The sequence below is a fragment of the Abrus precatorius genome, unplaced genomic scaffold, assembly GCF_003935025.1.
Source record: "Abrus precatorius isolate BTA unplaced genomic scaffold, Abrus_2018 Scaffold5, whole genome shotgun sequence".
Classification (NCBI taxonomy): domain Eukaryota; kingdom Viridiplantae; phylum Streptophyta; class Magnoliopsida; order Fabales; family Fabaceae; genus Abrus; species Abrus precatorius.
The window spans coordinates 4,593,434-4,617,064 of NW_020874395.1; the positions used below are offsets into that span (position 1 = coordinate 4,593,434).

Genomic DNA, 23,631 nt, shown 5'->3' on the forward strand with positions numbered 1-23,631 from the left:
ATGGGAAATGATTCAGCATGACCCTAAAAGCCAAGGGAACAGGGAAATGACTTGATATGGCAAAAGGCAAAGGAGAAGAATTGTAAAGAAGTAAAGTCAAGGTTTTCAAGAAGTGGAGAGGACCACTTTGCCTCTTTAATGAGTAGAAGAGAAGTGTGTCAAATTTAACATTGAGGCTTGTAAAGTATGGGTGTACTAGGTGGTGGATCATACACATTTCTTAGTTCCATAGAAAATGAAAGGAATGTTTAAATGCAATTACAAGGGTAACAAAAAGGAAAAAAAATTAGAAATTAGTTCTGGTGATATATTATTGTTTTTTTTTTTTTTGGCAACAGTTCTAGTTGTTTAAATGTATCCATTTTTAACACTGTTCGGTAAGGTTATTAGCTTACATAGCGAATTTATTTCATAACTCGGTAATGAAAAGCGATATCAGCCTATGAGAAGTTTCCTATCAAATAAAATTGTTTAAAAAAATTCAAAAAAGCAATAAATAACTTAAATTTTAGGTAAACATAATTATACTTAAGTAGATTATTTATGAAATGCTCAATATTATCACTTCATCAGTATTCTTAGTTACATGTAATGGAAATATTAAGAGACATGATTTAGAACAATAATAATTGAAACACACACAGAAACCCCTTGAAAAAATATATAAGCATACTGTACATTTTTTATTACTTTAAATTACACTTGAAATATAACTGGGACTTTACCTACAACGAATTAAAAAAACTGGTTCAAATAAATTCCACACTAATTTTGACTTCAGTCACGAGCTCACCCTGAAATTAGGTGAGAAAATTTAGAAGATTATTGCATATCTTCCCAACGAAATTTCTCCTTTGGCAATAAATTGTTTTGAAATCTTCGTTGTCACCACCAAAATGGAGTTTGGAGGTGCTTCAACACAACCAAACATGCTAATATTCATTTTAAGCTACTTTAATATTCTATATACATAATATTCCACCACTTTCTACCTCTTAAATATGAACAGGTGAAAGATCAATTAGATGGTAGAGAAAATATTCATGAGAAAACATGTATTGTTTAGTTTAAAAAAATATTTCCTGTTGCTATTTTTACTTTTACTTTTAATTATAAAACTAAGGTTGCTTTTATTATGTTTCTTATTTTTAAAGATTTATACAGAAAACACTGAAAAATATCCTTTTTCTATTTTTATTTTTTTCTATGCAAATTTTTAAAAACAATTAGATGATTTGATTTTGCTGCCAAGTAAGCCCTTGGTGGTGGTAGTTTGTTTATTGGTAATATGGATGCTGTCACCCCGCCTTACATTTTTCTGTTTCCATCGGTAAATGAAGAAAGAAAAGGATGAAGACAAACCAAATCATCCTAGACACATGAAAATTACCCAAAACAAATTATCTTAACGATTGCATTTAGATCAAGCTGTTTTTACAGGCCATACAAATGCATATTACTTTCAATCATTTAACATACAGCTGAATTATGGACCTACATGAGGAAAGGAAACAGAAAACTCACTCAATATATTCATTTTAGAACTGGCATCATTACCTGAAGAGTGGAATTAGATTTCCTGCCAAGTGAATACTAGCAGATAAATTATTCTGGATACAGTTCCTGTAGGAGACTACCAAACTAACCCCTTTCTTCTCCTAAACCTATCAACATGGTCTGTGCTCATGCGAGATTTTTCTGGTTTGTCTGGTTTTTTAGACTTCTCAAGACGGCTATCTAAACTGTTTCTAGAAGCTTCAGGAATTTCTGTACTCAATTCAGAAGTAGTGGATGTTCCACTTTCGGATTCTTTGCTAGCTTTGCTTTGATTCTCAGATTCTACCGTATCCTTTTTAGAATCATTTGTAGTTGTTGCTTTAGATTTTCCCATTGTCTGTACAAATTTCTTTAGATGTTTAATGAATTCTGGGTAAAGCTCAAGATTACAATGTCCACCACCACTTACCCACAAGGGTTCGTACTTTACCTTGCAAAGCTCCCAGAGCTGCTTCCCATGGGACACATCTACAACTTCATCTGCTGTTCCCTGGCAATGAAAAAATGATAATCATCACTACTATGCATAAAATTCTGAAGGACAGACAGAGTAGAAGCAGATTTAAAAATATGAATAAAATAATTTGTAAGAATGCATGGTGTGTGGCAATGGTCTCTTTATAATAGCACCAATCAATAGACTTCAAATTTGATCCCTTACTAGCATAAAGCTTTTTAAACTAACAGTAAACAAGAAAAGTGACTCATCGTACGACTAAGGTTGGAAGTTTTTTGTAACAGTTTTTCAAAGAAGGTAGCAACAAATGTTAATAATGTTTTACACTATACATGGATTAAATTCCTCAATAGCAAGTTATTTGACCTAATTAAGCAAGCATGTTTCTGCAATAAGAATTCCTCAAGACAAATAAAAACATTAAATCGGGTGGTTAACTTAATTGACTGCTGAAGCCTGAAAGAAAACTAGATGCATATAAACGTAGGCAAGGAAGATGGATTAACAATTTGGAAGGAGAGAGTCACTTACATGTATAACCAAAACAGGACATTTCACCATGCCAATTTTATCAATATTCTGGATAGAAGGAAAACAAACCATATAAGTCCTCCCATATATTGAATAAACAGATTGGAATACAATCAGTAACAAAACTCTACCTTGTAAATATCAAACCAGTATGTCCGTTTTACAGGGTATAGTACTCGAAGCCCAGATAAAATTGGACTGTGCAAGACAACACCTCTCAATTCTGGTATCCGTGAAGCAAGATCAAGTGTGGGACCACTACCAACAGATTGACCATACAATATTAATTGCTCATCTTTCACCCCATATTGCTCTTTTAGGCATTTATATGCAGCATCAATATCTGCGTATGTATTACATTCAGTTGGCTGTTTCAGCAGACAAAAAGGATGAACGTTAACTTACAAGTAATAATGTCACTCAGAAAGAACCATCAACAACAACAAAATAGTATTATGTAAAAATATCGGTAGCTCATTTACAAACAAATAGAAGTTTCTTTATTCAATGAGATAAACTTGGAAGTCATCTACCCCAGACTGCTTAGAAAACCATGTTTGGCCATAAAACTATTCAAACAGTTTAAATCATATCCTTTTATAATCAAACAAAAAAATCTGTTAGAATTAAGAAATAAGAATACTAAGATTTTTCTACTTAGTTAGGAGTTAGGACTTGCGAATCTTCTTAGGCTAGTGCTCTTTTAGTGTTGGCTTGTACTAGTAACACTATATTACTAACGTTACTAACTTCACACAATGAACAAGTGTCAATGCTTTGTCTCATAAGACATCACGTAACAATCTAATCTCAAATTATCTAGATTATCTCTATACAATACAACATCAACACACTGAAACTAGATGTTAACATGTAACTGAAACCAATATTTAACGTGATAGATTAAATATTTAAAAATTGAGATGCATCCTACCCAAGCTGAAACAAAGGAATGAATTTTCCCTGTCAGCAGACCGTTGAGAGATACCACTGCATGATAATGCATACACACTCAGATCATACTTTCACATATTGAAGAGAAACTGACTGCCTGCCACTCTAGCAAAATCAGAATCGGTTAATATGACAGAGAAGTCACTAGATGGCAGGAGCAAAATGCTTCTGCGGGGGTTTTCCATAATTTAGAGTTTCAAGTTTTCAATCAAACTTGAACAACATTTAATAAACAATTACTAGAAGGTAACTGAAAATATAAGGTAATGCTAATATCATTTGGAATGAAATGCCTAAGAAGGTTAAAAGAGTTGCTAAAACATTTTTGGGTGAATCTAGAAGCTTAGATTGAAAGACAAGAAATCTTGATAGTAAAATGAAAGTATGCAAGAGCAGATTAAAGATAAAAAAAAAAAGTGTTTTAAAGTTTTACATGAGTACAATAATGCAAAAATTTGGACAAAGTACAAAAATGCAAGAAATGAGACAAGAAAAATTGTAAGTAAAGCACGATCTAAAGCTTTTAAGGAGTTCTACCACAATCTTGGGATAAAGAATGGCAAAAGAAAGATAGCTTGCAAAAAATAGAGAAAAAAATCTAAATACTTGAATCAAGTTAGATATATCAATGATGAAGAAAAGAAAGTTTTGATCACAGATCAAGCTATCAAAGACAAACAGAAATAATATATCTATAAATTTTGTGAACGATGGACAAGGAGCAAATGATGATATAAAAGGATTAGAAACTAAAGAGAGTGAGCTAAATTTAGCATATTATCACAAAATTTGAGTTAAAGAAGTAAAAAAAAGACCTTGAGAAGATAGATAATGGTAAAACTAACAACTTTAATAATATTTCTATTGCAGTTTGAAAATATATTGAAGAATAAGGTATTGATTCACTTACTAGGTTATTTAATGAAATTTTGAAATCTAAGAATATATCAAATGAGTAAAAGAAAAATACTTTGGTTCCCTGTAGACAATAACATGGGTGATATTTAGAATTGTGCAAATATAGAGGAATAAAACTTGAGTCTCACTATGAAGTTATGGAAAAAAAGTAATTGAGCATAAACTAAAAGAAGAGACTAGGATTGCACACAATCAATTCAGGAAAGTTTACAATAGTAATTATATACCGCTATAAAGTAAAGAATTTATATATAATTTTTATTGAGTTGAAAAAAACATATGATTGTGGACCAAAAAATCTGCTGTGAAAAGCTTTAGAAAGGAAAGAAGTTTGTCTGACATATTCGAACTATACAAGATATGCATGACGAGATAATTACAAGTGTGAGAACTCCTAAAAGCATATCTAAGAAATTCTATAGGGATAGGTTTATATTAGGACTTAACTTTGAGTCCTTACTAGTTTAACCTATTTTTAAATGTGCTTATAAGTGATACAAAAAATACTATTCCTAATTTCATACTCTTTGCACATGATATTACTGATCAAAGAATAAAAAATGGAGATTAACTCTAAACTTGAACTTTAGAGACAAACTTTAAAATTTGAAGATTTTCAATAAAGTAAAATGAATCAAAATATATATACATTCTAATTTTATCAAGAAAGTATTGAAAGTTAAAATTGAAGATAACATAATATCACATGTTTCCAAGTTTAAGTATCTAGAATCAATTCTACAAAACGATATTAATCACATAACAAAATTTAGGTGGTTAAAGTATAATCATAAAATATCTCTTAAACTGAAAGAAAAGTTTTATCATACAGTTATACAATCAATTATCTTAAATAATGGTGAATGTTAGATTTGAACATAACAACATAAGAAAAAAGTAAGAGTTCCAAAAATGAGAATACTAAAATAAATGGGTAAAAAAATAATTTGGCTATTGTGCATACAAGAAAATATTAAAATACACAAGAAAATCATAGGATAAAAAAACAACTGTATACAAGAAAATATTAAAATAACACCTATTGCATAAAAGATGAAAAAAAAAATAATTAATATAATTTGGACATATGCAAAGGTCATTGAAAGCATTGGTGCAGAGAATGGATAATCATGAGTTTTAGTTTGGTAAAAAAGAGTAAAGGAAGACTCAAAAGAACCTTGCAGAAAATTATTAAATAAGATTTGGCAATAAATAATATATCAAAATTTTTAAATTTTGACCGAACTCAATGATGTCATATAATTCATATAGCAGACCTCATTTAATGCAATAAGATTTGATAGTTATTATACTACATGCATGAATACATCCTAGTTGGATGCTGTGTACAAGTTGTCAACACAAATTATTTCTATTTCTATCATTGGACTTAAATGTTATGACCAATGTTGTCAAAATCTCGATCTTAACGATCTTACGATCTTTTGCCCACCTCACGATCTTAATCAGAAACAGGGTCAGAAATCGGCTTGCCCACCCCGCGATCTTGATCAGAAATAGAGTCAGAAATCGGCAAGATCACGTAGGATCCCGATCTTTATCCTTAGGATCGTAGGATTACGATCCAATCTTCACTACACGTTTCTGGGTTGGATATTTATGACCTGATTTTCAAAAACATGGTTCTAGGGCAGTTTTTACCTGATTTTGAATTTCTGTTCCTTTAGTCTCGTACGACAACGACTCTTCCAATAGGTCACAAAGTTTTCTCTCATCTTTTCTCTATTTCGAAACAACCTTTGCAGTATTTCTGTTTACAGGTTTGGGTTGGTTTCTACAACTTCTGTTTGTGCTATTTCTATCTTCATTTTCTGAGACCTCTGCTCTACATTTCAAAACAAGCTTCTTCCTCTCTACGTCGATCCTCTATTTTCAGCAACCTAGGTGTTGCTGCCTGCGTTTTTGGTTTCTCTTCTTTTTGCCATGGGTTCTATACTGTAGGTGTTCTCTTGATTTCTCTTCTTTTTGCCATTGGTTCGCTGTGCTGTGTGTTTTCTCTTGGTGGTTTGTCGATGTTCTGTTTTGCTGCTAAACTGTGGGTTTAAGTGTTCTGTTCTGCTACTGTTCAATGGGTGTCCTCTTCGTGCTCTACTGCTGTTTCAGTTTGTAGGTCTTCCATTTGTCTTCTGTTTTGGATTCTCTCATCCTTGCATGGCTTCCAATACTAGGATCTTAAGTTTATGTTTAATTAAATTATGTGATTTAGATGTTAATTTTTTCATGTATTTTATTTTCTATGCTTATATATATGTTTGAAATATAGTTTTAGATGTTCGGTAAGATCTTACGATCCCACGATTTATAATCTTTTATCTTACTTCCCTCCCGATCTTAGGTAAGATCCTAATCTTGACAACATTGGTTATGACTGTGACATCATAGCCATAATGTAAAGCCATAGCATAAAGTACACATTTTAGACAAACCTAATGCCTAGACCGACCTACACTGATTCAATTACTGGTCTAATTTTAAAAACATTGGTCAATAGTGAATACTGAACAGCAACATCAGCATGGAGCAGCAGATCCCCAAGAGGGACATGATGGCCACTATACCATAGATTATGCATATCAAATAATGAACAATTTACACTACACAAGTAAAATAACCCAAAAATGAAGGTATATTCATAATCAATAGTTAAAAGCTCTAGACACATGATCATCATAAATTTAAGGCATAATTAACAAGTCAATAACAAGAAAAATCAAGAAGATAATAATAGAGTAGGTATCAAAACAAGCCGCACCAACTTGAAAAAATGAGAGAAGGATGGTTTTTGAAGATCACAAAATGCAGGGGAATAGGGATGCTTGATCCTCATCTTGTTTTTTCCTAAACCAATAATGTATATATACTTTATCTTACTTCTACTCAAGTGAATACTCTTAAATTCTAAAATCTCCTTTCATAACTAAAGTTTAGCATTAACTTCTTCTTTTAAATCCTCAATCAATACTATATCATTTACAAAGAGTATGCATTGGGGGATAATCTTTTATATGTCATTTGTAAACACATCTAAGACTAAATTAAACAAGTAAGGGCTCAAAGCGGAGCCTTGATGTAAACATATTACAATTGGAAAGTCCTTATATATGCCTCGTGAAATTCTCACACATGTAGTTATCCCCTTATATCATAGTAGTGCATAGCGGTTGCTATTGCAGAGGAGCAGAGCGGTAGGTTGCCGCTATAAAGACATCATCGCATTGTGTTTCAGAGTAGCGGCCGTCATGCAATGAATTGCAGCCAAAAGCAGAGCAAATCACGGCCATCGCAGCCACAATTTCATTTCCTAGGTCAAATCCCTATTTTACCCTCCCTTTCTGAATGTTAAGGTGCTTTTAAGTGGACAATCTTGGGATTTTGCCCCTTTTACTTTCATATCTTCTCCCCCGCATGCCCTAAAATTTCCTCCCTTTCTATTTCTCTTGCTTTTGTAGTGCAACATGCTTTTAGTTCCTCTTGCTTCTCTGACACAACATCAAGAGTCACCATTTCCAAACAATTTCTTGTCATCTTCTTCATCTTTGGTCGTCTTCGTTATCTTTGGCAACACATTTTGATGTGACCTAGACATTTCTAGTCTTCTTAAGTTCTGACAAAGCTTATGACATGACTAGACATTTTCCAGTCATCTTCATCTTCGTCAAAGTTTCCGATGTGACCCAAACATTTTTTGGTGACTGAACCCTCTGTTTTCTATTTCTTATCACTGTTTATTATTTATTTCCTTCTTTGTTGAGTTTTCCTTCTCTATTTTGTTTCAAATTTGTGTATTAATTTGATATTTTTCAGCATATATATGCATGTAAGTTCATTTATATTAAGTATATTTAAAACTTTAGAATAGCGGTCGCCACTATTCACTATTCCGTAATAGCTTTTTAAGGTCAGTCACTCTGCACCGCTATCCACAATTGACTACTATACCTCATACATGTCTTGTCTTGTATAGCCCGAACATATATTACACAGACCTCTTTATTTTCTAAAGTTTAGCACATTTCTTGGTATCCAATCATGTCTTTTTAAGTCAATGAAATCTATGTGTTAAGTCTTTTACTTTGTAGCGATATTTTTTCATCATCTTTCATAAAAGATATATAGTATGACTTCATAGTGATTCATGAATTTAATTTTAATCTCTCTATAGTTTGTACAATTATGGATATCACTCTTATTATTGTATATAGAAACCAAAGTGATATTCCTCCATTCATATGGCATATTTTACATCTCAAAAGATCATTAAAGAGCTTAGTGAGCCACTTTAGTCCTTGTTTTTCCAATCTTCTATTGGGATATTATTGGGGTCAACTGCTTTAACAAATGGGAAGTCATGTCATGACAGAATTTACAAAATCAAACTATCAAAGAGACAGTTTGTAAAGCTCAAGCTAGATGAGACTCATGATAGAATTTACAAAATCAAACTATCTAATACAGGTGTTGTGCCCATATTCATGCAACATAGCAGTGCATTGGATTGCAATGGTTGTGCAATTTGGGTGACTGATTGATGTTTAGATGACAGGGAAGATCACAGCAGTGGTGGTTAAAAAACCCCACTAACAGACAGCAAATGGACATTGGCAACCACACAAGAGTGATAGAAGGGAAAGAGAAAGTGAAGGTGGATGAAAATTTTCATCTAGGACTGAATTTTGTGCACAAACAGAAAGACAACTGCTGAAAAATAGGTGGTATGAATACAGTATACAAAGCAAAAAAATAAAAAAATAAAAAATCAAATTTTAAGGACCTTGGTACTGGAATGGGGATGAGACAGGTCGTGGAGGATAGAACCAAGCTCAGATACCATGTTGAAATTTTAGTTTAGGTAAAGATGAAGGACAAGAGAAACTAAGGTGGCCAATAATCTGAATTTGACTTTGATTTGATGAGATATAAACTACAAAGTATCAATCCTGTTTATATTAACAATAGACAACCAATCCTAAACAATGTTATCAATGGCAGATGGCGGGTCATGGCGGAAAACAAAAAAACTGCCATAAAATTATGGCGGTTGCCATGGCGGGTTATGGCGGAATAATGGCGGTCATATATATTGCAAAATGTGATATAAAATTAGAAAACTAACTACATATAAAAAGAAGGTTTTGAGAAAAAAAGAATAAATGGTTGTACAATAGTGAAAAAAAAACTGAAGTTATAAAAGGAAAGTAGAGAATTAAAATAAATATGGAGAAGGAAACTTGGAAGTGAAAACAGAAAAATAGAATCAAGAAAACAAAATAATAAGGAAAAACGAAAAAAATGGGAGAGTAAAACAGAATGGGAGAAGGAAAAACAGAACTGGAAAAAAAAAAAAAATAGGAGAGGGAAAAACTAAGAAAGAGGGAATAATAAGCTGAAGTTATAACAGAAAAGTAGAGAATTAAAATAAATATGGAGAAGGAAACTTGGAAGTGAAAACAGAAAAATAGAATCAAGAAAACAAAATAATAAGGAAAAACAAAAAAAATGGGAGAGTAAAACAGAGTGGGAGAGGGAAAAACAGAACTGAAAAAAAAAAAACAGGAGAGGAAAAAACTAAGAAAGAGGGGCAGAGTCCAGAGACACAAAATAGAAAATGGACTTCCGAAAATAGGGCCTTCCATTCACAGTTGCCGGAAAACAGCCGGAAAGGATGTCTTCTCCGGCAAAAATGGTGAAGGAGAAAATGGCTTTAGAGAAGAAGGAAGAAAAACAGTGTAGAGAACCTAAATATTTTACCCTTCAGAAAATTGACCGCCTGAGAAGAGAAGGTAAACCCTAAAAATTTTAAGTGGAAAGAGTCTATTTTGCCCTTAAAAAACCCTAAAATACATAAAACAAGGGCAAGATTGGAATTTCGCTCTCTTTCTCTATTACACTTTAACACGCACACCAAGACACTACAACTAGGGCTTAACCCCTGCGAAGAAATACTTCACAGCAGCAGCAGGTGGCGGACCGCCACTCCACAGCGGCACAACAGCCAACCGACGCTCCATTGCGGCACAACAGCAATGAAGAAAGGAAGAAAATATGTGATTTAGGGTTTGGGCTCACAGATTATCTTTTCGGAGCAGGTCCAATCAATGGCCCAACTCAATTTTTCCCACAAAAACGCCATTTTTTTACATTTTCCGCCATGGCTGCCGTTACCGCCATGCGCGTAACGGCCGCCATGGCGCCGCCATTGAAAAAGGCCAGAAAACGGTAACGCTGTAACGGCGGGGTCAAAAACCGCCACCGAATTCCGCCATGGCGCCGCCATGGCCGCCATTTAACAACACTGATCCTAAATAAGGACGTAAATCATGAAATATAATGAAATATGGAAACCACTATTAATATAATATAACATACCCTAAAAGACTGCAAGATACACTAACGATGTTACAAGATATTCTTACAGAAACTAAAAGGATTCACTTTAGCCTCAGAATATTTATTTGCATGTTTTGAAATATCTTGCTACACAAGTCATGGCCAATAGTCACATTTTTTTCCAAATGAGTCCTGGCAAGTAGCCAAAACGTCTAGAAGTATATATGTGTGTATTCCATGGAAAAATTTAAAGTAAACTTGTTAGACAATAAGGACTTAAAATGTTGCGTGAAGATACATTTTAATTCCATCAATAAAGTGATAGACGTAGAAGGGCTGACAATTTATGCAACTAACCTTTCCTGTTGACTGTCCATAACCAGAGTAATCATAACTGCAGAAAGAGAAGTTGTTAAAATAAGTCAAAGAAAAGAAATAATGTAATACTATTAAAGAAGATACTTAAAGAAAAAATGGGAATATTTCATGTGACATTTGATTATAACAACAGCATTCCCGTATGCAATTTTAAATTTATATTACAGGAATCAACAAGTAGCCAATAGATAATTTATTTCTTAAATTCAAAATAGAGAAATTTAAGACAAATATATCTACTCGGGAAGATAAATGTAATGCAGTATGGAATGACAAAATGATGAAGAATAAAACAACATTGAAGAACACTAGAAGGTATGCCTTGCTTAATTGCCCACATAAGCAATAATAGACAATATACACACAAATACAAATTCCCAACAAAAAAATATTAATTAAAAATAACGCATAACACTCATGATTCCATAAAATTTATTTATGTCACTCTGCTCATCCTTCATGTCTTTTGGGCCAGTATAGGAGCAGGAAGAGGAAATAAGGAAGGTAAGATTGCTAAATATCAATGAATAAAAAATTAGAGCAGGATGATGCTAGTAACAATTACCATGAACACTTAAATAATAAATTATCACAATTTAACACAGGATATTTGTAAGTTTACTGACATTGGTTTCCCAAAATAATTCATCAGAAACTCAATATTTAATATGGTTCAGTTCACACTTTTGCGCCAAAACTGAACCAAGTGTTGCTAAGAAGAATAGAAATAATTTTGATAGAATCTAAATTTGCACCACAAAAAAATTGTCATGAGAAATTGCACCGAAGTAATTATTCTCCATAAACGGCTTAAGTGAACAAAAGTTAACTCTCCAAGAGACACTTTCATTCACTAATAACAAACAATCACAATTTTAAGACACAATAAGTACATCTTCAAACAGGTCACAATGAGCAAAAAAGAAATGATCTCTTCAAGTGATATTTTGCAACTTTCTTACTCTTCTCAAGCACGCCTCATGAGCAAGGAGGAACACTTCAACTTCGCTAACAGGGTGAGGATCAAGTCTACTACTCACGGAAGCAATGAAAACAACATATTTAAATTCATTAGGGAGGCCTCCAGAATTGATCCAAGATCACCTCAAGCAGAGACTGGATCTCCAATCAAAAGTAACTTAAGTAAGGAATTAACAATGGCATGATTCTAAGAAGATATTCAGAAATGTGCCCAACCCCTTCTTGAAGCTAAATCTAAACGGACAAGAATTTTCCTGTGCTTGCACGTGAAAAAGGTTATAGATCTCCTCCCAAACTTATCAAGAATGAATACATCCAACATCCCAGGGAATAGGGGAATCAGAAAGTGAGGATAGGAGCCAGGTAAAGAGAAGAGAATCCAGCTGCTCTCACTCATGATCTTCTTCTGCTTTGCATCTGGGGAATCCCACAATTGACTAAATAGTTTTGTAGTTTGTGGCCTCAGATTACAACTTCGATTTGCTTATTGCACTGTAGAAAATCTTTCTCATCTAGTTTAATAGAGAATGTGCAGGAAAATGTAACTAGTATAGAATTGGAAGCAGAATTTTCTAGAAAATGGAAAAATGGAAACAATTTCACTGGGAAGTAATGGTACCTGGACCAAAAATCAGCTCTGGTACCACATGACAAACCAGTGATGCAAAAAAGCAAAAGAAAGTAGAAGAAAGAGAATATATCTCAGAGAGAATCTGAGGCTGAAAATCAAATCCGTAACGTGAAGTATTGGAAATTGTCATCTCTGATGCAGAGACTGAACTATATATAGTAACTGCACTGTAGCTCAACTACAACAGACTGAAGCAAAATACTGTAACAGACTACAACTAACTAGCCTAATAGTAACAGGACATTTAACCTTAACAGCATGCAACAAACCGTAACGAGCAACCATCACAGCCTATAACTGACATGCTTAATAGTAATAGAACACATAATGGTAACAGACTAACGACACATGATACTGTGTACTGTACTACTGTGTTAGCATATAACACACCTCAACCTTTGCCAGCATGACATACATAGGATAAATATTCAGTATTACAAGAAAAAAAGAATCATTCATAAGCTTGATCAAAAAAAATAATACCTAGCCAAATTCTGAAACATTGGCAAACATGAGCAGTGGTAATAAGTTCCAATTTCCTAGTCGCCAATCACTATGACACACAACAAGAGAGTGAAGCTTCATATAATCCAACATGGAAAAAAATTCCACCTAAAGGTTCACATTCTAAGCAACCTAGTTTTCTTCAATTTTTCTAATGTGTGCCCTTGAAAACAATTAATAGTAAGTTTTTATTAGAAATTATATAATTTAATATTATCAATGCATTGAATCCTACGATATCATGTGATTTCCAATAAAACTTTACTACATATAGATTCTGGTTCTTATAGTGAGCCCAATTAGAAAAACAGAATTTTCTAATAGTAAAATAAAAAATAAATAAAAACAAGGCAGCTTCAGCTCTTTCGTATAGCAGCAACGCTAACAAGACACAGGACCAGGCAACAGAAGTTTAAAGTTTCAACACCAGGCAATGCTTTAAAAATGGCAGCAGGAAGATAGATAACAGGTAAGCATTGATCCACTCAAAACTTTCTTATTTTAGTATCCATTTTTTTATGGTAAAAATCATCCAAAAAGAAAAAGAATGTGTGTCTTCAGCAATCAAATTTTCTATTACTGTAGCTGACTTCCCCAAGAGAAAAAGTTAATATCCCTTCCTTTTTAACATCACTGCCGTCAATAAAGATTCCACAACTTGGAACACTCTTTTCAGACCCATCACAAAAGCACTATTACCAATTCCAAGCATAAAATAATATCATTAAAAACAAAGGGGTAAGCAAAAGCAATCAGTAACAAAGAAAAACAAAACTCTACAATATGCCTAATTTAACATCATAATTATATTTACCAAAACCTTTAAAATTTTAATTAATCAAAGATTAAAAGCAAACCAATTAAATACAACACATTCTCATTCCACGACCATCATAGATAACCAATTAATGCAAAGAAAGTTCAAACCAAAATCAGACACAACAACATCAAAATCAAGCTATAAAATTAAAAGAAAAAACCAAAAAGCAGCATTAAGAAAGCGAAATTAAAAGGGAAAAATACCCCATAACATTGAGGCGAAGCCTGTTACTCAATTCAACGAAGAGCTCGAACATTTGGCCCAAATCAGCGGCATTACCGTGAGAGTAGAGCATGGTGCAGGTTGGCCTATGGTACTTAACGTACACCCCCACGATTTCGTTACCTCGGCGAGTCCGAAGCTTGAGAACGTCAACGTTGTCCTTCCTCGGAACCTCGGGAATGGATAGGCTCGTTGGAGAATCGGAACCCTCGGCGGCGACCACCGAATAGGACGGCGGCTGCGGCGGGAAGAAGGCGAACTTGGCGGCGATTGAGGAAGTGACTCCGCCCATTCATAAAGGCCACGGCGTCACGGTGGTCGGTGGCGGCGCGTGGATTTCGGAGTTGGCGGTGCCTGTTAGTATATTATATGAACAACTTTTTTGAATTTCAACTGAGAGAGAGAGAAAGAAAGAAAAAGAAAGAGACTGTTGAGTGCTGTTGTATTTGTCGACTCAGTTTGCTTTTATTGCTATATACATGGGATTGACAACGTACGTACCTAGATAACTATAATAACGTATGTATCTATGTATCCCTGTATTACGAGTCTATGTTTAAAAATATTACGATTATTAAAGTAAAATTTTAATTAAAAATAATTTTAAAAAATTATTTATTTTATATTTAGTTTTTATATTTTTTATATTCAATTTTGATATTATAATTATTTCAGCTTAATATTAATTTTGAGTTTGAGTTTGTGATTTATTGAGTACAAAAATTACTTAGACTTACATTTTTTTCTTCTTTAAAAATTTTTAAAATTTCATTTTTTTTTAAATATAAAATTCTGTCTTGTTTTGCTCAATTAATTTCTTAAAGTTTATTATTTATAAATTATTATACTCAAAAGTTGAGCTTAGTATTATATTAAATATTATGTTTTTCATATAATAGATAATTAGATTCTTTAAATAGGATTCAATTTCTCGTTACATATATTAAAAAAAATTTAAATTAATTCAAATATATTATTGATGTAAAAAAAGTTATACTATCTTTCAATTTATGATTATTATATCAGTAAATATTACTGAATTTCATAATAATTTATTTTAAAATTATATCTGTAATTTATTCTAATAATTAATTGATGATATAAAAAATTTAAAATTTTATTAAACTCAGCACTTAAAACAGAGGATAAGCAGCAGATAATAATAAAATTTTATATTAAAAAAATATTTATTATATTTTTATAACTTTAATATAATAACTGTGTAATTTTTTTATAAATTTTTTTTATTTGTAGAGACTTAAATTCAACTTTAAAAGTTAAAGTTAATAAAACTCAAAATTTTATACTAATATTACATTAAAATTAAACTCAAAAATTTTATAAAAACATATAAAATTTATTTTAAATAATTTACATTTTTTATTTAAGTCTTACTTATCAATTAAAATATATACTTCAACATGCAAAAATAGTAATAATATTAAAGATTAAATTTTTCATTAAAATTATAAATTATAATATTTCATGTTAGTCTTTGAAGTTAACTATTATCAATAACTATTAATAAATTATTTATTTATAACGTTAATTTTCTTTTTAATAAAGAAAAAAAATTATAAAACCAGAACATTAATTTTACATGAGTCAATTAATATTTTATTTTAGTATGTGATATAACTAAAAATACTTTAATTTATGTCTTTTAGATTTTGTTTGAAAATTTGAAAAAAAAATGAAAAGAAAATTTTTAAAAAAAAAAGAGAAGAGGAGATAAAAGATGGTTGATACAAAATATTTTATATTAAAATAATTTTAAAATATAAAATTTAAAGGGAAAAATAATTTAGAAGATAAAATAAGATAAAAAGAATTAATAAAAAATTATACAAATAAAAAAATTAAAAATACGAGTTTAGAAGAATTTATAAAAAAATTTCTTTTTATTTGAAAATCTTTAAACAAAAATTATGATTAAATAAGTTTTTTTCTCTTTTTTTTCTTTTAAAATAACTTTCAAACAAGCTTTAATGTCTTTTCATAATTATTACTTAAAAATAATACTTTTTTATATGTTCTCTAAAATATATTGCATGCTTAATTGTATATGCTATTGTATCTGTATTGGATGCAAAGGAAATAACAGTAGTGCTACCTATAAAAAAATAATATAAATGTGTATCATGATGATAATATTTAAATTTTTTTATTATATTGAATTATTGAATATATGTCTTTTTAAGAAGGTTTGTTAATTTAATTTAAATATTTTTTATATATAATTTTAAAAATTATATATAGTAATAATTTATAATTAAATTAAATAGAGACTAAAACTAAAAAAACTAAAAATTAAAAGTAAAATTTGATAATTTTACAAAGATTGAAAACATATTTAATATTTTTTAACAGTATAATAACGTAAAGTTATCTTAGTTAAATCAACAAATAACAAAAATTAAATAATAGTATAGACTAATTTTAAATATTTTATATCAACTAAAAACTAAAACAGAAAAATATTAAGAACTATAAATAAAATTTTAATAATTTTATGAAAACATTAGCAAAAAAATAATTTTATAAAAACTAAAAATATATCTATTTATAAACACAACTTTATTTAAATGAAGTGAATTTCAGGGAAAAACTTAATTTTTAGTGAGTTTATATTAAAATATATTTTTTTACTTGTTTGAATGTTTTATATTTTAGTTAAAAAAAGAAAAAAAATAATATCACAAATATTTTTTCTTTCCTCATTAGCCGTAATTTGAATAATAAAATCATATATTAAAAAGTTTGAAATTTTTTAATTGAATTTAATTTTATATTATTATTATAAAAATTATATAACTTTATTATATTTTTACTCTCTTTTTTACTAAATACTTTCTTAAACATGTTTCTCTCTTATTTCTATTAATCTGAATACAATATATTTTTTACTCTATTTTTATTTTATTTCTTACCAAATTTTTTTTATCTATTTAATCTCTCATTCAAACATTCCCTCAATTCAAAATAGTTGGTACGCTTATATTGCAATTTAAAAATAAGTATACTCATATACACTTTATATATTTGTCCGTAGAAGAACTAAGAGTAACAGCGCTAAAGTTTATATATATATATATATATATATATATATATATATATATATATATATATATATATATATATATATATATATATATATATTCTTTTTCAATCATATTCATAGTCGTACGTAAGAAATTGATTCAATCAAGCTGAAAAACAGTAAATATACAGTTTCTTAGTTGGAATGATCAAGTGATTGATCTTTTCCCCATAATTACGATTTCAACCGCAACATTTATAATTTTGTAGTGAAACTCCTCTCTAGAAAAAAAAAATATTTCTTCTTAATTGTGATACTATTATCTGAAAAAAAAATATTGTTATAAATTTTTTATTAAAAATTTAATGTTTAATTATATTTTTTATTCCTATAAATATAAGTCATTTTATAATTAGTTTTTTTAAATATTTTTGTTAAGAAGTGATTTTTTAAAATTGGTAATGTAGGAATTAGTTTATGCCATTAATTTCTCCTCTGTTAAGTACTGAGCTGGATGACGGAAAGTCAGTTCAGCACTCCACATGGTGTCACGTTATATGCCATGTCATTTACATTTTTAATTTTTTATTAATTAAAATAAATATTTATTAAAAAGTCCATAAACATGTTTTATATATTTATAAAAAAAAAAGCTTTTTCTTTCTCTCCAAACTTCTCTCCTTCAATAATGACAACCCACCCCAACCTCCACTCTTATCCCTTCTTCCAACCCCTCCCTCACCCCACTCCAAACCTCCACCTTCCTCACCCCAATCCCAAGCTTACTAATCTTAAATATAAGAATCATGGTAACTAATGAGGCTTCACATGCTCAATAACACCCAAAAACTAAAAGCCATACTTAAAGAATATATCAAATACTCAAGATATTTTGCAGCTTCCGAAATGGAGCCTTCAACTGCAAAAATAAGATCCAAAAGAGCTTGCATTCCCTGTTAGAAGGACCATAAGTATATCTAGTTAAGTTGCAATTAGGTTTGAATCCACATTAGGGTGATTATTATGAATGGATAAACAAGAAAGAAATGAAAAGGAAGGGATAAAGAGACCAATGCAAATTTTGGGTTATTAGGTCCAATTTATGGACCACAATCCGACCCTCTATGTATGATTTGAGAGGAAGTATCTGAAGAAGCCCTCAGGGCGGCAAATAAGCATCACAATCCACTGTTTTCCTGACTAACTCAAGAAAATAACATGATATCTATTAGCAAAAACATTGCTTAATAATATAAGTAAAATGACTATTTATTTAAGTGTAAAGTATATCATGAACATGTATGCGGAAAAAACTCATTCCTCCCTTAACACATTACATTCAATATTTGGAACCATAGACCAAATTAACTAGTTCAATTAGTCAAGTGGTAAACCACCTATGTCTCTAGTCTCATAATCCCTAAATCAACATCCAATTCAAATGGTTCAACCATTTTCCAAGAGTGAATTGCAATGTGGTAATAGAAACAAATAATGAATGAATCAAAATGGTGAAGAATCAAACACCTTTGAGGGTTATAAGAGAGCTAAGGCGGTTCAATACAAAAGAAGCGCGGTTCTTATGTTGGGAACATTTCTCAGAAGCCTAAACAACAACAAAACCTCACGATGAGAAATCAACAAAGTTAGATTTTTTAGGAGAAAAGATATGACGTGGGGTCAAAAAGGAATTAGATAGTGGAGATGTTAAAATGGGTAGGAATGTGAGAAGGAGAAGGGATGACAGAAAGGGGTGACGAAAATGGGTGTGAGAGGGGGGAGTAGGTAGAAGTAGGAGAAATGTGAGAATCAGAAATAAATGACATAAGGAGTAAGAATGTGAAAAAGAGAAGGGTGTCGAAGAAGGGGGAAGTGTAGGTGAGGGAGAGGTTAAAGGAAGGGGTGAGAATAGAGGTTGGGGTTGGGGTGAGGAAGGTGGAGGTTTGGACTAGAGGTGGGGAGGGGTTAGAGTAAGGAAGGTAGAGGTTTAGAGTGGGAGTGAGGGTGGGGGAGGAGTTGGAGGAAGGAATGAGAGTGGAGGTTGGGGTGGGTTGGAAGTGAGTTGTAGTTATTGAGGGAAAGAAGTTTGGAGAGGAAGAAGAAACTTTTTTTGCAAATATATAAAACATATTTATGGACTTTTTAGCAAATATTTATTTTAATCAATAAAAAATAAAAAATTTAAATGATATAGGATATAACGTGGCGCCACGTAGAGTGCTGAGCTGACACTCAGTCAACTAACTCAGCACTTAACAGAAGAAGAGTTAACAACAGTGACCAATTCCTAAATTACTAATTTTAAAAGGATCACTTCCTAACAAAAATATTTGCAAGGACTAATCACAAAACAATCTATATTTTATAGAAACAAAAAATTATAATTAAGCCAAAAATTAATATGATATTTAAGTTATAACAATCTCTTATTTGATATAAATTATTAATTTGTTTTATTAAACTTTTTTAAAGGAATATTCTAATACATATTTTCATAAAAAATTAATAATACATATTAGAAAATTATTAATTCAATTTACAAATATAAATAAGCTTTCAAAGTTCTATCACTAGCTACTTTAAAAAATAATACTAATAGAATCAAGTATTAACGTTTAATAGACCGATATCAAAGAAAATATGATTTTTTTGAAATTAAATTATTCATGATACTACAAATTACACCATTACTGTTCTATTTTATTTCTTCTTTTTTTATTGAATTTCATCTCAATAATGTCTTATACAAATTTGTAAATAAATATATATTAATATTAAATCATTCAAATATCCTAAACTACAAATTTATAAAAATATTACAATACAAAAAAAAACAATATATCTTTATCTTTATTATCACAAAACTCGTATTCTTATAATAAAATTGTCAATCTTTAGCTAAATTCATTCCCACCAACAATATATATACTTGATCTTGAAAAATAAATATTAAAAAATAAGTGAAACTAATAACTTTAACAAATTAAATATTATTATAATTTTCAATAAAGTAAAATAGTTATAATCTTAAATACGTGAATTGATTGACATGTGGCATAATTCTCTTAAAATTTATAATTCAGTTTTTTATGTACACAGAATGATTTTTACGTGAGAACTTAAATTTAAATGATATAATTATATATAAATAATTAAGATTAAAAATTTATATATACAGACTTCGGTGTTATTTGCAAAATAATAGTATCATATAATTTTCAAATAAAATGAATATACGAACTCTCCAAGTCCATGGCATTAGCAACACGGTTTGATGACAACGTGATAGCGACATCCGTTTACTTTTTCTGCATCATAACATGGTTGAGGTTATAATCACATTCAACTTTGAAGCAATATTTTCGTTCATTTTTTGGTTGTGAATGGGAAAATATAATTATATATAATGTAAAATGGAAAGGGGTGTGCTTAGAATAAAAGTCCTCTTAGATATTGAATATTAGATATTTGGATATAGAGTAGAAATAAGTAAAGCCATTTGTTGGTCACCTATGACATAATCTATGTCAAGTCTAAATCAAGTTTATCTATTAAATAAAGCAAGTTATTTAGTTAAAAAAACATAATTAAAGTCTTAAAAAGTGTTTTTTTTCTAATTTAATAAGGTAACTATTTAAATTAATAATGATGATGAAAACAACTACACTCATTACAATGTACAAAATCTACAACAACAATAACATGTAAATTTTTATTATAATTTTTTAATTTTAATATAATATATTTATTGGTTTATTAAAATGTTCAATTTTACCTACTTACATATAAATTTATACTCTTTATCATATTTAGAATATTATATAAATAAGTTAAACTTAAGCCTTATAGTTTAAAAAAAGTCAAAACTCATGTATTATATAAAAGCCTAACATCACCCATATTTATCTCTATTTGGATATAGCTAGTACTTTTCAGGCATTGAAAATTGAGATTGCACATTAATTATGTTATTTGACTAAATATTCAGAATATTAAATTAATTTTGAAAAGCATATTTATTTTAATGTGTAAAATCTATAATATATTTAAAAAAATATCTACACCTAAATTTTGTAAAAGTAATTGTTTTAATACATAAAAAAGCATCTTTTAAAACTTATTCTTAAAATATTACTCTTAAATATAAATTAACATTTCAATATAAATTATTTCAAAATCGATTCTGTCGACATCCATTGTTCAAAATTAATTATAAAAATAGATAAATGAACCAATCAAAACCTTAGACAATAGATATCTTATTTTCTCCATTATTAAACTTGATGTGTCTTGTGTTATGGATGGTGTCCTCTGTTTCAATAGCATAAAAGCATATAAATTTAATTACATTCACTTATTTGAAATCAAAGGAAATTGAAGAGAAGGAAGAAGGCATGGGACAAGGATTGAAAGATTATATTCCATAGAAAACTCTTCCTTAACAAAAAGAAAAAATGAACATGGTTGTGCTTTCTTCTTCACAAATCAATCACCATGTGAAAATAGACATGTCCACGTGCCCCTTTTCTCATTTTTTAATCAAATGTCGCACCATAAAATTTCCCATTTTTAAACACCCTCAAACTTTCAATTTACAAAACTACCCTCCCCTTTCAAATCACATTTTTAATTTGGGGAAATAAAAATGTGTTAATTATAAATTTATAATGGGTTTTAGCTTTTCATCTTTATAATGTAATTTCACTATTAAAATAATTATAAATTTTAGATGCATAATTAAACTAATATGATATTATAAATTTGAGAGAAAATAATTGATATCATATTTTTGTTAGTTATAAGAAAAAAGATATTACCTTAAACAATATACAAAAGGGGAAAATCATACTTGCCAAAACCACCAAATGGAGAGGTTGCGGCCCATAGTTTTATGATTTTTGTAGAGAACATTCATATATGATTATTAGTTAAATAAAAAAGTTAAATTATATTTAATTATTTAAATTAAGTCTCTCACTTTAAAATCTTGACCCATAATTAACAAAAATACTATAGAAGTATAAAAAATGATTAATTTATATAACTTAGTAATATATATTATTTAAATGAAGAATAAATAATATGTGAAAATATAAGATTTTTTATATAATTTTCATTAAAAATATAAATTAATAATATATCACATTTTTATAATTTTATTATCATTTGAATTAAATTTTAAGATGAAAATTTTAATTTAAACTATTGAAACTAAAAAAATCAAATATAAATAATTAATAGTAGAATAACTGAAATCACACATAACCTACATTACAGAAACTAGAAGTGTAATTAAACCTTATAAAAAAATTTGTGTTACAAAAGTAGTATTTTCTTTAGCATAACAATGATGGTTTAAGAGTACGTTTAGAAAAATATATTAGTTAAGCACCCATTTAATATATTTTTTTAATGTAAAGATTTGATGATAAAATAAATTTAAAAACTGTATTTCAATAAATCATATAAAATAATTAAAACAAAAGAAAATATTAACTTTATTCGTTAAAGTTGAGTTTAAATATCTAAAAAAATAATATTTTATTTTTAAAAAAAATATTATACTTTTTATGATTTTAATATAATAAATGTGTTCTTTTAAAAAAAATCCATCACTCTTATATATTTAAACTCAACTCTTAGAGTAAATGTTAAAAAAAATAAAAAATATCATAAATTAGTTCCATAATTTTTTTATAAATTATTCTAAACATTCCCTAATTTGAATTTGATTAATCTGATGATGTATAACCATAAGATATTTAATTTGATGCATTGATTAAAGTGAAATGACACAATCAAATATATTGAATTGATTGAACTAATGGGGATGTGGGACTCACCAAAGTCGATTACATGGGTCATGAGTAGGTGCAGGTGATGTATGATCGGATAATGGTGAATTGAAATGAGAAAAAGAAAGAGATGCATCTCATGTGACCTCTTTCTGCCTAAACAAACCCATAATTCCTTCTTAATTCCCACCTTGATTGCAATTAAATCAATCATTAATGCACTCATCCTCAATAGACATTAAGAAGTAAAGAGATTATCTTTTTAGATTCTTATAAATAAATATTAATTACTACTTACACTCATTGGTTAAAAAATATAAAATATAAAAAAAAATCTTTATTCTACTCCAAAAAAAGTAAATAAAGACTTAAACTTATAATATGTCATAAATGAAACTAAATATTACTCCACTTCACTAATTAAGTTAATACTAATTTGTTATTTAATAAAGAAATTTTGTGGTATCTCTTAGAGGATTTTGATAACTCCTATTT

The 23,631-nt window shown here is 29.5% G+C and overlaps 1 protein-coding gene across 2 annotated transcripts; it reads right to left on the reverse strand.

Moving 5' to 3' along the window:
* Positions 1–1,247: 1,247 nt before the first annotated feature.
* LOC113867233 (alpha/beta hydrolase domain-containing protein 17C-like) lies at positions 1,248–14,749 on the reverse strand. Of its 2 annotated transcripts, XM_027502398.1 has the most exons (6): positions 14,283–14,722; positions 11,123–11,159; positions 2,677–2,913; positions 2,546–2,593; positions 1,988–2,047; positions 1,622–1,894 (listed from the first exon to the last, which is right to left on the reverse strand). In XM_027502398.1, exons 1-6 carry the CDS (start codon positions 14,591–14,593, stop codon positions 1,634–1,636), a joined length of 954 nt encoding a protein of 317 aa, XP_027358199.1. In that variant the 5' UTR covers positions 14,594–14,722; the 3' UTR covers positions 1,622–1,633. The 2 variants fall into 2 exon arrangements, with proteins under 2 accessions (XP_027358197.1, XP_027358199.1); XM_027502396.1 differs by having other exon boundaries at positions 1,248–2,047; positions 14,283–14,749.
* Positions 14,750–23,631: the final 8,882 nt, after the last annotated feature.